At 34.0% G+C, this 14,301-nt stretch overlaps 1 protein-coding gene across 4 annotated transcripts in view; it reads left to right on the top strand.

The window, feature by feature from the left end:
• Positions 1–14,301, top strand: part of LOC106871923 (uncharacterized) — a 423,018-nt gene that overhangs the window by 297,055 nt on the left and 111,662 nt on the right. For all 4 annotated transcript variants that reach the window (XM_089361578.1, XM_089361580.1, XM_089361579.1 and 1 more), the window contains 6 exons: positions 502–624; positions 3,208–3,402; positions 4,019–4,141; positions 7,901–8,023; positions 11,814–12,008; positions 12,161–12,283. In XM_089361578.1, the coding sequence (XP_089217704.1) occupies positions 502–624; positions 3,208–3,402; positions 4,019–4,141; positions 7,901–8,023; positions 11,814–12,008; positions 12,161–12,283 (882 nt within the window). The remainder of the gene's footprint in view (positions 1–501; positions 625–3,207; positions 3,403–4,018; positions 4,142–7,900; positions 8,024–11,813; positions 12,009–12,160; positions 12,284–14,301) is intronic.

The following is a 14,301-nucleotide window of genomic DNA, read 5'->3' as shown; positions in this document are numbered from 1 at the left end:
AATATCATATTATTCATACCTGAAGTCTGATTAAAGTATCCACTACCCGGAATGATAGTTACCCTATCATATAAGAACTGACCATAATGGTTGCAGTATCGTTTACTTTGAGTTAATGACACTCTATGACACTTTAACAAGTGTCAAGATAGTGATGGGAACTAAAAACAGAACTTCTCTGTAACTTGTTTGCACCTGCAAAAGACTCTCTCAGTAAATTCCCTACTTTCTTTGAAATAAGAATAACATATTTTAAATCAAAATAGGACAATAAGTTCACAAGAAGGACAATGGAAACAGGTAGAGTATCAGCAGAACAATAATTTTGATCAAATATCTTTGTACTTAGTTCTATGTGTAAATGGTATTGTTAAATAGATGCTGACTGCATCTATTTAACAACTAATACTAATATACAAAGTCTCTACTACACACTTTATATTCAAATATTTGACAATGATATATTCATGTATCAAATGAAATGTTGTTTTAACTCCACAGAGACCAATGAGTGTGATTTCAACAATGGTAACTGCAGTCATCAATGTGTCAATGATGTAGGTAGCTTTCACTGCACATGTAACGAAGGTTATACTTTATCAACTAATGGCCATTCCTGTCTACGTGAGTCAATTATGTTTTCATCTTGTTCTTACTTTTATTGAGAGGTTTCCAACTTTAGTTCTCACCTGTGTCAACTTCAGAATTCTTATTAAGTTCATCAATATCTGTTTATTGTCCTCTTTTATATGCTCCAAGATCATAGAAAACACTGTTCTATCTATGGAAAGAAGCATCTCTTTTCATTTATTCCTTTTACAGATAAAAGTATAGGAATGGATGAACAGTTTGATTGGTCTTTCCTCAGGTATATATTTGGTTTATATTTGTTCATTTACTATATAATACCTGTTCATTGAACATACAATTTCAATTACACATTGATAGTAATGTAGTTTCTCACTTTACATTCATTTAGTCTAACTTGAGAGTACACTTTGACTACCCAATGGATTATATTTACTTCATTCCCTTCAGTGTGTTGCAGGTAGATTTACCTACTTCATACTCTGTGTTACTTTACAACATCACTTGGCTGTGCAACATGCACACTTTCCCTATTTTTCTGTATCTATCTACCTCATCAAAACGAAATATCAATATCTTTTCTATTCTTTTCTTTATTATGTAATATACATACTGATTGTTTTCTTCATAATTTGATGTCTGCATTACATTCTGTTGTTGACACAAACTCTGGATTCTTTTGATATGTGATTCCCTCTCACATTTACCATTTATATTCCTTCCAACATTTCAGGTCATGCTTACTCATTTCCCACTCACAATAGATCTATCTTCATTGCAAGAGTTTCACTGTTACACACTATCACAATGTTGACACAATTACTGTCTGTGAAGAGTTAAAATTGTATTATTTATGATTATATAATACAATGTAATTCATAATAATATATAACTTGTTCCCTCATCCACTGTGAGGTCTATCCAAAAACTAAATTGGACTTTTTCTTTTCTTCTTAGATACAAATTTATTGCTTTATTTACAATTCAGTCAGATTTGTTTTCTTCAAAATATTTCTCTCAACTCTTGATTAAACAATCACAATGGGTTTGTTTTTCCAATTTTGGAACACCGCCTGGAACTTATTTTCAAAGGTAGTGCACAGTCCTCATAACAAATTTTTTAGATATTTTAGAAACAAAACCAAAAACTCTTCAGTGATCAAATCTGGAAAGAAGGGTAGCTAGGAGATTATGATTACCATGTGACTTGTCAAAAAGTTGTGGGTGATAAATATCCCATGAGCAAGTGTGTGACCAGGGTGCAGCTTTTAGGTGTTGTTTCTCCATACCTCAGGCTTCTGCCTTCACACTGTTTGTCTCAAACACCTCTGGACATTCAGCTCTTTGTTGATTGACAGCTCTTTATTGATTGACTACCTTCCATTCAAAAAAACCAATATCACTTTGAAATTCTTAATTTTTTCTGTTCATGGAGCAAGGATGATCCAGTTCACTCTGATGATTGCCTCTTTGTTTCAACATCATAGCTGTATGGCCACATTTTGTCACCTGCTCTGATACTTTTCAAAAAAGGTTTTAACTGCATTCAACTAATAAAACAGCTCATGACTGACTGTTCATCCATCAACAGATTTTGAAGGCAGTGTGATGCATCTTCAATTTTTTAAAATCATGTACCACAAATTTTCGCAGATGTCTCATTCTTTGGAAATTCTCCAGACAGTTAGACAATAATTTTCACAGATCACAGAACATACTTTTCCTAACCGCTGTCGTGGATCCTTTTCGGTGGATGTACTCTCTGAAACAGCTGTACCAATTGTGAATTCTGTGCAGTTCAAATAATCCCCCACTGACATCATGTTGTGTCTTTTTAAGACACAACTTGTTTTTTTCCAGTTTTAAACCGAAATTCACACAAATCTTTTGTTATTCTCTTTCAAATCCTTCATTGGTTAATTTGGGACAAATTATCAAGTGTACTAAATATATATTTAGTCCAGCATACATAGCTCAATGACCAACTTATATAGTGTCATGTGACTATTATCAGATTGAAGGTGAAGGTCACCTATACACAAAACTGTTGTCATGAGCTTGCTGCCCCAAGTGGTTTCTCTCTGGACAGATCTTGTATATATATATGTGTGTGTGTGTGTGTATACATATAAAATAATTATTATTAATTATTAATAATGATTATTACCTATGAGGTTTTTATTCTCATGCCAGCCACTTGATATGACCGGTATTTTAAATAATGATCTTATCCTTATTTATATAAATTTATGTATACACACACACACACACACACACACACACACACACACACACACACTCACTCACACATATATATATATATATATATATATATATATATATATATTCATTACAATCATTGAAGTACCATTAATCTCTCTTCATATTTTTATGCTTCTTCTATCAGCTTGTTGTCATTCAAGCAAAACATAAACCACTTTAATCTCACCCAATTATCAATATCCCACATTCTCAGACTGTCTGAAAATATAGTGGGTGCTGTCTCTTTTTATTATAACAATCATAAAACTTCCTGCATGCATCCAAAATACAAGAAGTTCTGTATCATATAAAGCTCTTTAACTACCTTTTTTCTGGGTTTTAAATTGTCATATGCAGCAAGTGATGGCTGTGAAAATTTTCAAGTTCCTGAACATGCAGTTATAAAAAACCACTTATGCCAGAGAAATCAAAGATTAAAATTTGGCCAAAGATGTCATATCACTTGTTTAAAAGGTTTTAATATGGAAGGTCCTTCGACGGTAATATGCTTGAAGACTGGCTCTTGGTCAGGACATAATATCACTTGTAGAGGTAAATATTTCATGATTTATTCCATTCACTTGGCCATTCTATGAAATTCTTTATTCAATCAATCGATTTTATCATGCTGTGTTCTGTTATTTCTTGATATGTCTACTTCAAAGTAAATCGATCTAGATATTCCATGGTGCATATCTATTTGATTATCTCTTAAACTGATTACAAAATAATGCCATAATTTAACAATTCTATTGAAACTTCATCTGACTCCATTATTGTAGTGTGATTTGATCCCTTCTCTCCATTGTGGTATGATTTGATCAGCCCATAAATGTACAAAAAATTTCTGTAACTATTTTCATAGAAGATATCTTCTTGATATTTTACCATTTTAACATTATATTTTTATCCTTTTCCATACCACAATACCTGTAATCCACTGTACTCCTGTAAGCCTTGTTACTGTATTATAAGCATATTATTAGACCACTGTATCCCCATATGAGTATCATATTGCCTTACCATCATACCATCTTATAAATATATCACTTTCATGATTTTCTTTTCAACCACATCATCATTGGTATACTAATCACACCAGCTGATTAGTATACCAAAAACTACCATTTTTATGTTGTCAACTTTTATACCCTTATACCACATCTAGATATCAATGAATGTGAAGAAAACAATGGTAAATGCAACCAGATATGTGTTAATGAACTGGGTGGCTATAGTTGCAAATGCATAGCTGGTTATAGATTGCACAAAAATAGACATATTTGTTCTGGTAAGTATAGCAGCAATTTCAGTCTTTTGAAAAAAAAAAGCATTTATCTAGCTTCAAACTAATATACCTACTCCCAATAATTAGTACCATACCCAGCACTAGGATCATGCTAGTAGTCTTTATGCTATCTCATACTGAGGTGGTAGGAAAAGATAAGATTTGTGTCTTTACAATAGAACTGAGTCAGTTATTCATAATGTCTTTGCTTTGCTTTTATTAACAAGCTGTCCTTCGTGTGTTTTCTGTATTTCAAACCCAACTGCAACATTGTCACTTTTATCTCATTGGGATATCCATGACACCACAGATACATGATTTTGTCTATTAGCTGTCATTAGATTTTCACAGAGCAGTGAATTTCAGTTCATCGTCATCATCTTCATCTTCATCTTCATCATCATCATCATCATCAACATTTAATGCCTATTTTTTATGCTGGCATGTGTTGGATGGCTTGACAGAAACTGACAAGACCAGGTGCTACATCAGGTTCCGTTGTCTGTATTGGCTTGGTTTATAGGACTGGATGCTCTTCCTAATGCCAGCTACTTTATAGAGTGTACTGGGTGCTTTTTATGTGGCACCATCTTCTTCATAATTATTTCGATGATAAACATCATTCTTGTTTTGATGAGTTTGTTCCTCCGACACACTTTAATCATTTTGTATTAACTTTTCTCTTTGTGATTTTTAGTACTTTCCTTTTGAATCCCCACACTGATACACACCAACAATTGAATATTTTCCTCTGCAGCCATTATGTCTTCCTCATCACATGATAATGGAGCGATGCTACTGGTTGCTACTCTCTTTAGGGATAGAGAATCTGCTCACTTGTTTCTAGGACTGTGTACCTTTGTCATTCCCAGAGCTTTGACTGATGAGGCTCTAGAAACTAAAGCTTGTTGCTCTTGCTACTGCATTTGCTTGTTTCTATTGATGTTCATTTCATTTTCTTGCTAAGTCTTTCCAGTTCTTCTGAGCTTTGAGGTAGTTTTTTCTTTTTTCACCTCTTATGTGGAAACAAGACATTTGCCTTGTACCATCAAACTCAGGCCCTCTGTATCTGTGTCCTCACTCAGCATAGTTATGGTAAAATTTTGTAGTCTTTTGGGGGCATTAGGACTTGCAAATCCATTCTGATACCACTAACCATATGTTTCTTATTATTATCCCTGCTTTAAATGCCTGCCCATACCATGTTAAAGCTAAAAAAACCGTCTGTCTTACAGCTAAAGCAATATTAGATTTAATGCTGCCACTATATGAACAATTGCACTATATGTGCAATTGTCATTGTTGTAGTTGTTATCTTCAAGATTGTTTATTTGACATTTTGAAATATTTTTTCTATCAATTGTTATTATTTTCTTCTTTCTGTTCATTCTGTGGTATTATTTTGGTATTACCTTTTCACCCTGTTTGCATTTACAATATTTTGTCTTGTATTGTTTGTATCTGGTAAACATGCTGGATGTGAAATGTGACTAACATGTTTAATGAAATAAAATAAACTATAAAACCACACTTTTTGAGGGGGTTGACTATTCTCAGGTAATTAAAATTCTTTTTGGCAAGTACTGCAAAGAAAATTTGGCAATGCTTGGATAAAGTCATGTCTCAAAAGAGAAGTAGAAACATGTATCTTCTACAAGGGACAATAATAATAATAATAATGATGATGATGATGATAACAACAACAGCAATGATAATGTTTTCTTTTTGCCACAATGTCCCAAAACATTGAGGACACTATAAAAGAAGGAAGCAACTTACAAAAGGTGAAGGTAAGCAACAATAAAGATATAACAAATAATACAAAAAAATAGAATTCCAATAAAAATTTCAACAAGAAAAATTCTGCAATAGTCCACCATGAGTAATTTGGGGAATCTCCTCACAAAGAGGCCTGGATTACTCTTCTATTACCAAGGCATCAAAAGTGCCATTTCCCAGTTTCTTTTTACTCATTTAGAAATGTATACTCAAGGCAACTCCATTGCACTTGCCAGTCTGGCCATTTTCATCCACCTTTTAAAAGATTCACTACAAAGCAGATCTTCCCTCTTTACCCTTGTCTTCCTCTTCAAGTTGTAATTATAAAGGTTGGCAAGAGCTTTACCACTTACAAAGGGGCCTATCTGAAATCTTTCAGATGAGTTCATCAAAAGATCTTTTTTGCCACAGCCAACAAACAGAGATTTGCTTCTCTTCCCTGACAAAGGAAGGTGACACATCAAGCTTCACTATAGATTTGGTGGACAACCAGATTCATCCTCCATGCAACAGCAGCTGTTCAACACAAGTCACTAATGCATAAAAACTGAACAATGGCATGCAGGATGGCTTTTATCCCATTGCGTGCATCCCAGTCAGAATCAGCTGCTAATGTTACCATGCCTGAGCGTTGTTATGCCAAGGACTTTTGTTAAGTTGTTTATAGTTCCTAATCTGAGAGCTTTTCAGAAGTGACTGATCAAATTGTTCTCATTAATGCTCAGAATCAATCTCAAGCCACCATTGCTCATAACCTCAACTTAGTCAATAATAATGATTATGACAGTTGTAACAATTGCGTTAAACATACCATTAATGCTAATCGTATTCTGTTACAAAACACATTGTGTCAACAAATAATACTGGATTTTGTAGGGTCTATGAAGATGTAACTCCTTTCATATGATCAATTATGTCATGCAACAGTCAATTTGGTCAAATAAGAATGTACAAAAACTATTATATTTAGTTTATGTTTGTAATAATGACTTGTCAAAAAGTTCTGTCACACTTCTATGACCTGGCCACTGTGTCTCAGTTAAAAATCAGCTTCTGGTCTTTATACGATTCAAGGGTTTCCTTTCCTTTCTTTTCTTTTTATATTTTGCCCTCTTTATATTATTTTCTTTTGTTAGTTTCTTTCTGCAGAGGAATTGTACAAATTTCACAGATAGTCACAAGAGATACGCTCACAGAAATTCTCCTTCTAACACCTTTCTCTATGACAGCAAATATAACCTAATTTGTATAGTTTTAGAGGTATCTGTGTTTGTAAAAAGTAATGATAAGTAGTGTAGCTATTGTTTTACATGACAGACATAGAACTGATGCAAAAGTAAAATGCCAGAAATTTATTTACAGTATCTATTGTGGCTTGTAGCTGTTGTCATTGTTGTTGTTATTATTATTATTATTATTATTATTATTATTATTATTATTATTATTATTATTATTATTATCATTCAAAGTTCAAATCTCCCTATAAGCAGCTTTTTTTGTATTTTTCATTTTTTTTTTTTTTTTTTGCTATAGTACAAGTGATATACTGGAGTCAATTAAATTGCCTATTCTTATATTCTACATAAAGGGTCTTAGGTCTAGTTAAAAGAAATCAATATTGATGTTTGTGTCTGTGTGTTATCTCCCACTAATACCTTCTTAGCAACAGACATTTCAATATAATTTTCAGTGAATTTCTTGATATCAATGAAACAAATAATGATAAATGTATATCAACACAGTAACACAGTATTAATAATGTAGAAAGTTTTCCAGTTTAAAACTTACCTACATCTATCTATCTATCTATCTATCTATCTATCTATCTATCTATCTATCTATTTATCTGTCTGTCTGTCTGTTTGTCTGTCTGTCTAATATATATGTATGTACATACACACACATACACACACACACATATGTATTGTGTTAATGGCCCCTCTATGGGAGCTATTCTAATATGCTCTTGTGTGGTTTCTGTAGACTGGAATGAATGTCAGGAGGACAATGGTAGATGTGACCATCAATGTGTGAATACAGTGGGAAGCTACTTCTGTGAATGTAATCAAGGTTTCTCTCTGGACACTGATAAACACTCTTGCACATGTAAGTAAATTTGCTTCTTGTTTGACTTGTGGAAATTATAAAATGTCTAAGTCTCTTCTACTCTAATTCTTGTATGCATTATCAGAAGATTGAATTGACCCCAGTATTAGACTGATACTTCATTTGATCTCTACAGAAGGATGAAAGTTGACCTTAGTGGGATTAGAACTCAAAAAGTAAAGAGCCACAAATAAATACCATTAGGAATTTTGTATATTATTCTCATGATTCCGTCAATCCACTGCCCTGTTAAGTTTTTGTAATGTATTGAGTCCCATTAACCAATGTTTTCAAGTAGATTATATAATGCAAGTCTGTTTGGTAAAGCCTACATTTCTTCAAGTTGTAACAACAGAATTTAAACTGCAGTACCTATTTAAAATTTGGTGACCCAGGCCATCTGATAATTAAGTATCTTGGCTGTTGCTATATTTAAGAGCTAAGTGTCTAAGCCACAGGTATAATGTAGTAGCAGTGACAGCATACAAACTACTGACCTCTTGGCAGATATACTCTTCAATAAAACATCCAATTACACAATATACCAAATGTCTGTCTTAGAAGAGTTGTTGTTTATAAAACTATATCATTTTCAGACATTAAGCTAATCTACTAGGCCACTGACATATTTAAATGCCTCAGGAGATTAACCCTTTAACATTTAAACCAACCACATCCTGGCCAGAATATTCTACCTGTTTTATATTCAGACCAGCCAGATTTAGCCTCTCATACCTTACCCTAACATGTCATTCTAAAAATATTTAATCACATCATCAAAATCTCAAAGCTATATTTAAGACTATGTGAATAAGTAAGTATTACATTTGACAGAATAATCTGAATGTGAAAGGGATAAACATTATTATCTATAGTTTGGCAAAAGAAGGTCATTAGTTCTAATCCAGTTTACTACTATCGACACATCTACTTGTGTGTATACATCTAGATCAGTGGTCCTTAACCAATTTTTCTTTTTGTAGCCCCCACCCACCCAGCTCCTTTTGAATAGTTGCTATGCTTAGCACCCACCCAAGTGGTGGGTGACGTATCACATTTAAGCTAACTTAACATGGACAATAATTTATAAATTTTACTCTAAAAATGGATTTATAAGTTTTTAACAGTGAAATGATAAAAAACAATTAATGAAGACAAAAATTGTAAATTTACTTTATACATTACAAGTTTTAATAACCATTACTAGTTTTATCATGTATTTTAACTTAATAACCATTGCTTAATTTTAATAAGCATTACTAGTTTTATCATGTATAATATAATTACTACTATACGTAAAATTATGTTAATTATGTTACCTAACTGCCCACTAAAGTCTAACACCCACTTCAACATTCTGCCCCCTTGGTGGCAGTACTGCCCACATTGAGAACCTCTGATCTAGATGATAATTGGGAATCAAACTGGGTAGAGATAAATATTAAAAAATCTTTCATCTTTAAATATGGTTAATATTAAAAAAATAAAAAATCTTATTGAAAGCATCAGTTGGTCATTGCCAAAGACTTTGTCTGTAGTAACATCAACAACGAAATGATTCTAGCTAATCTCATCTTTGTCCAGGTTATTAACTGATAAAAATCACAAGTATATGCTATAAGTGAAATGAAATGACTCGACTTGGGTCAAACCATAGACTTAGCCCATGGGAGTTGGGTAGGGTTACTACCTCTTTTAAAATTCTAGATTAAATCCAGAAGAAATCAATCCAATTGGTTGACACTTCTTTTTCCATTGAGAAGTCACAGGTTATGCAGTGTTTTTATTCAGCCTTCCTTGTAATGCTATACTAATTAGGTTTTGCTCTCCTGAACTTTTCATCTGTATCTTATTTATAAATGTAAGGGTGCAGGTATGGCTGGATTGTTAAGAACGTGGCATTATAGTTATGAGGTCCTTGGTTCTATCTCACACCATGGCATCTTGAGCAAGTGTCATTGACCATAGTCTCATGTTGACTCAAATTTTGTGAGTGTAACTTGGCAGGCAAAATAAACCTGTGTTGAAGCTAGTTGGATGGACTGTAATCCAAAGAGCTAGTCTCATCATCCACTGTGTCATGTTGATTCTGTACATGTGTTTATGAAATAGTCATCTTCAAAAGTGTGGGTCTATTTATTTGACATATACAGGGTATGAGGGGTATTTGAGGACAGTTTTAGTATACCATAAAACAACTATATTTTAGCATAAATAAATATGTATTTGAATAAACATTTGTGCAATTAGTTTAGATAATGATTTTTTAAGCAAATTATTCTATGAAACCACCTTCAGCTTCGATGACTGCTTCAGTGTGGGACTGAAACCACTGGCATGCTGACATTATATGGTTCTTATTCATTTCGGATATCACCTGGACAATGGTAGCCTTCAGTGAAGCTATGGTATTATGAGGATGACGTTTAGTCTCCCTCTCAACAATGCTTCACACGTAGTAGTCCATGAGGTTCAAATTTGGAGGCCCCATATTAGGTGTTACATAATCATAACGATTGTCTGACAACCATTCTTGGGTGACTAAGGCTTTGTGAGAAGGGGCTGAGTCTTGTTGAAACATGTATGGCCTTCCATTGCATGCTTCATCAATCCAGGGCTTGATAAGAGTTTCCAGTACTTCAATGTATCCAGCAGTATTAATTCTAAGACCCTGTGGAAGAAAGTGGGGAGGTATCACATGACCTTTGCTACTCGCCACTCCTAAAACCATCAAAGTTGCTGGAAATTTCGTGTGCATCACTCTAGGTACTTCAGAAGGATCTGCACATAACCACCTGTCATTTCTTCTGTTAGACTTTTGATCCTGATCAAAGCTTTTTCTGTCAGAGAAAAATCAAGACATGCTCTGTTCATGAGAGTTTTTTACTTTGTTAAGTAACCATTTTGAATGGATGAGATGGTTTTCCTGTGTCTTTGCAGACACAAATTGGCCTTTCCTCACTACATAGGACTTGTATTAAATGTCACGGTGTACCACAGTTTTGGTAGTCCACTCTGACACCTGAAGTTCTTTAGCAATGGACTTCATTGGTCCTCTGGGGTTTTCATCGATAATGTTTTGAGCATGTTGTGTAAATTCTGGTGTCCTTTTAGTGTCAGAGCAATGTGAATGTTTTTTCTCTTTGATACATGTGAAATATTACCATCACATGCCTCCAATTCCAACCGAACTTTGTGTACAAATGATCTTGTAACATTTAGAAAGTGGTTTGCATGTATAGCAACTATGACTGCATGTCTTTTCATTTCTTGAGTTAGTATGATATTTTGAAATGGTTATCTGAAAAAAAAAAATGATACATTAAATAGTTTGAAGATGAACTAAAAATGAAATGTCCTCAAATATTCCTTTCACCCTGTATATAAATATTCATTACTTTCAGCACATTTTGACATCCTTATTATCCATTCATCAGTACCTTTGAAAACCATACCAAGCTTTACATAAAGTCCTTGATTAGTGAGGGCCTATTTCAATACAAGGTTCTTTCCCTTATTCTTGAGTTTTATTTATATAAAACTCTCACTTCTTAAATTCAAAATCTTTTACATCAGTTTTATTATTTTTTATACTTTGAAATGCTAAGTTCAAAATTTACCATGAGAATATCTTAAAGAAGAATTAACTTTTTTATTCACTACAAGGAATATATGGCTCACCCATAAGGTATCAGAATTGTAAAAAATATGATATGGTTCATTTCATTGACCTCTCATCTCACAAAAACAATCTTACATTTTTTCCCTGCTTTGGCATTTTCTTCCATAGCTGATGGATGTGACCAATTCCAAGTTCCTGATAACGCTTTGGTAAACAACAATAAATGCACAGACATTAAAGGTCATATTGACGTTGGAACTGTTTGTGTTATCAGCTGTCAAGATGGTTTCATGCTTGCAGGATATCCAACAGTGAGTTGTCTTATAAATGGAACATGGTCAAGACATAGTGCTACTTGTAAAGGTAAGGTCAATAAATTGGTATTGTTAGATAAAAGATACTGTGCTTAGTGTTTTCAAGATACAACATATTTTATATGCTGTCGGTTATTATGTCACAGTGACTTATCCTTGTGATATACATCATGTCCAACATGGTTTTTGGTTGTGTTCTAGATATCAATGAGTGTACAAAGGATAATGGAAGATGTGCCCACCGGTGTATTAATACAGAGGGCAGCTACTTATGTGAGTGTAATCAAGGCTATACTCTGGAGATTGATGGACATTCTTGCTCAGGTAAGTCAACTGAATCACTTATACCTTATAGTGTTCTTTCATCTAGAGCACCACCCTCATGTTATGGCAAATATTCAGCTATCAAAACATGTTCAAACAATATTAAACTATTAGTGAATCTTTAAACTGGAATCTACACAATATTCTTACTTTTCTATATATATATTTCTGTGCTGTCATCAAGATCATATTGGACACTAAATGTTGTTATTCAATACAAAAACAAACTCAAAGGGAAACATTCTTATCTCCTAGGCAGGGTTGTGGCAGCAAACAGTATTTGAATTATCTTGCCACAGTCTACAGTTTTATTAAAAGAATATTTCTTCAACTTTTTTATCTAAAATTCAGCCAGTATTGTTTATCAGTTAAAGTAACTAAGACAACTCATTTGAAACCAAGAGTGATTAGATTAGAGTCCATAGTTCTTGTTTTATTCCCTTTAACCATCCAATTACTAAAGTGCAGTGATCAATAAGTATCCACAACAAATATGAAGTAAAATAAAGAAACATTATGAAAGAACTGTTTTGTGAGAGCAAAAAATTGCCATCTTATTCTTATGAATGTAAGAATGGAAATGGAAAGATGAAAGAGTGACAGATTGAGGTAGGATGAAGTACTATTTGGTTAGTGTTGATTGAAGGGTTACTAACTTCATGGACACTTTGCTCCTTGTACTCGAGTCTTAAAAACTTTTGACATGAAACATAAAAATCCACACTTCTCATATGCACATGCGCACACACATGCACACGTTGTGATGGTATACAACATATGTAGCTACAGACATTGCTATCATACAGATGGTATTATTGTTGCTGTGAGTTGATATTAAAAATTTGGTGCATTTCTGGGATGGATGCTGATTGTACTGTTTTAGTATTGATGATGATGATAGTAATGGTGGGAATGGCCTCTGTTTTTTAGGGTACAAAAGGTATTGTGTTTATTGACTGTTTTTGAAAGGGCCACACCATCAATGGAGAATACTATACCAACTTGTTGAGACAGTTATGAAAGGCACACAAGTCTTTGCTTTCAATGGACTGGTTTTAGAGGTCAGAATGGTGTGAGTGTGTGTGTCTGTGTGTGTCTGTGTCTGTGCACGTCTCTATGTGTGTGTGTATATATATGTGCTTGTATTTGTGTGTGTGTGTGGGCCATTTTTGATTGGTCCTAGAGTTTAGTGTGGTGTATGTATGGATCTGTGTATGTGTGTGTTTTATATTTAGCAGGATGATGTGTGTATATGTGTGCACGTTTCTGTGTGTGTGTGTATGTGTGTCATTTGTATTTGTCAGGGTGTTGTGTGTGCACATGTGTGTGTATATGTGCGTCTGTATGTGTGTGCATGTGTATGTTTGTATGTGTTTTGTGTTAGTGGGTATGTTATGTATGTGTATGTGAGAGTGTGTGTAAGTGAGTGTGTGTGTGTCTCTGAGTATGTTTGTGTTGTTATAATTGTCCTGGTGGCGTGTGTGTGTGTTTGTATGAGCAACCGTATGTGTGTGGGGATGCATGTGTATGTGGGTGTGTATTTGTGTGTGAGTGTGTTGTATTTATCAGGGATTCTGAGTGTGTTACGTTTATCCTGGTGATGTGTATGTGTGCATGTACGTTCTCTGCATGTTGGTACTGAGTATGCGTTTGTGTGTGTGTATGTCGATGTGGTTTATGTAGTTTCCGGGTGTGTATGCACATGTGTGTGTGTGTGTGCTGTATTTGTGAGTGTTTTGTTTTGTTTGTATTGTTTGTGCAGTGTGTGTGTATATGTGTGGGTGTGTTTGTGTGTGTGTGTGTCTATGTGTCTTGTATTTGTCAGGGTGGTGTGTGTTATTGTGTATGTGTGTGCATGCTTGTGTGTATGTGTGTGTGTATGTCTGTGTGCTTGTGAGTGTTTGTTGTGATTGTTGGGATTGTATTGCGTGTATATATGTGTGTGTTTTTTTTCTTTGAGTGTGTGTGTGATTTTTTACTCGGGAACGGGCATATTGTGTTTGTGTGTGTGTGTGTGT

The sequence above is a fragment of the Octopus bimaculoides genome, chromosome 13 (genome assembly GCF_046866305.1).
Source record: "Octopus bimaculoides isolate indiv1 chromosome 13, ASM4686630v1, whole genome shotgun sequence".
NCBI lineage: Eukaryota > Metazoa > Mollusca > Cephalopoda > Octopoda > Octopodidae > Octopus > Octopus bimaculoides.
Note: the sequence above shows the minus strand (reverse complement) of the source record. Positions and strands in the feature narration are given on the sequence as shown.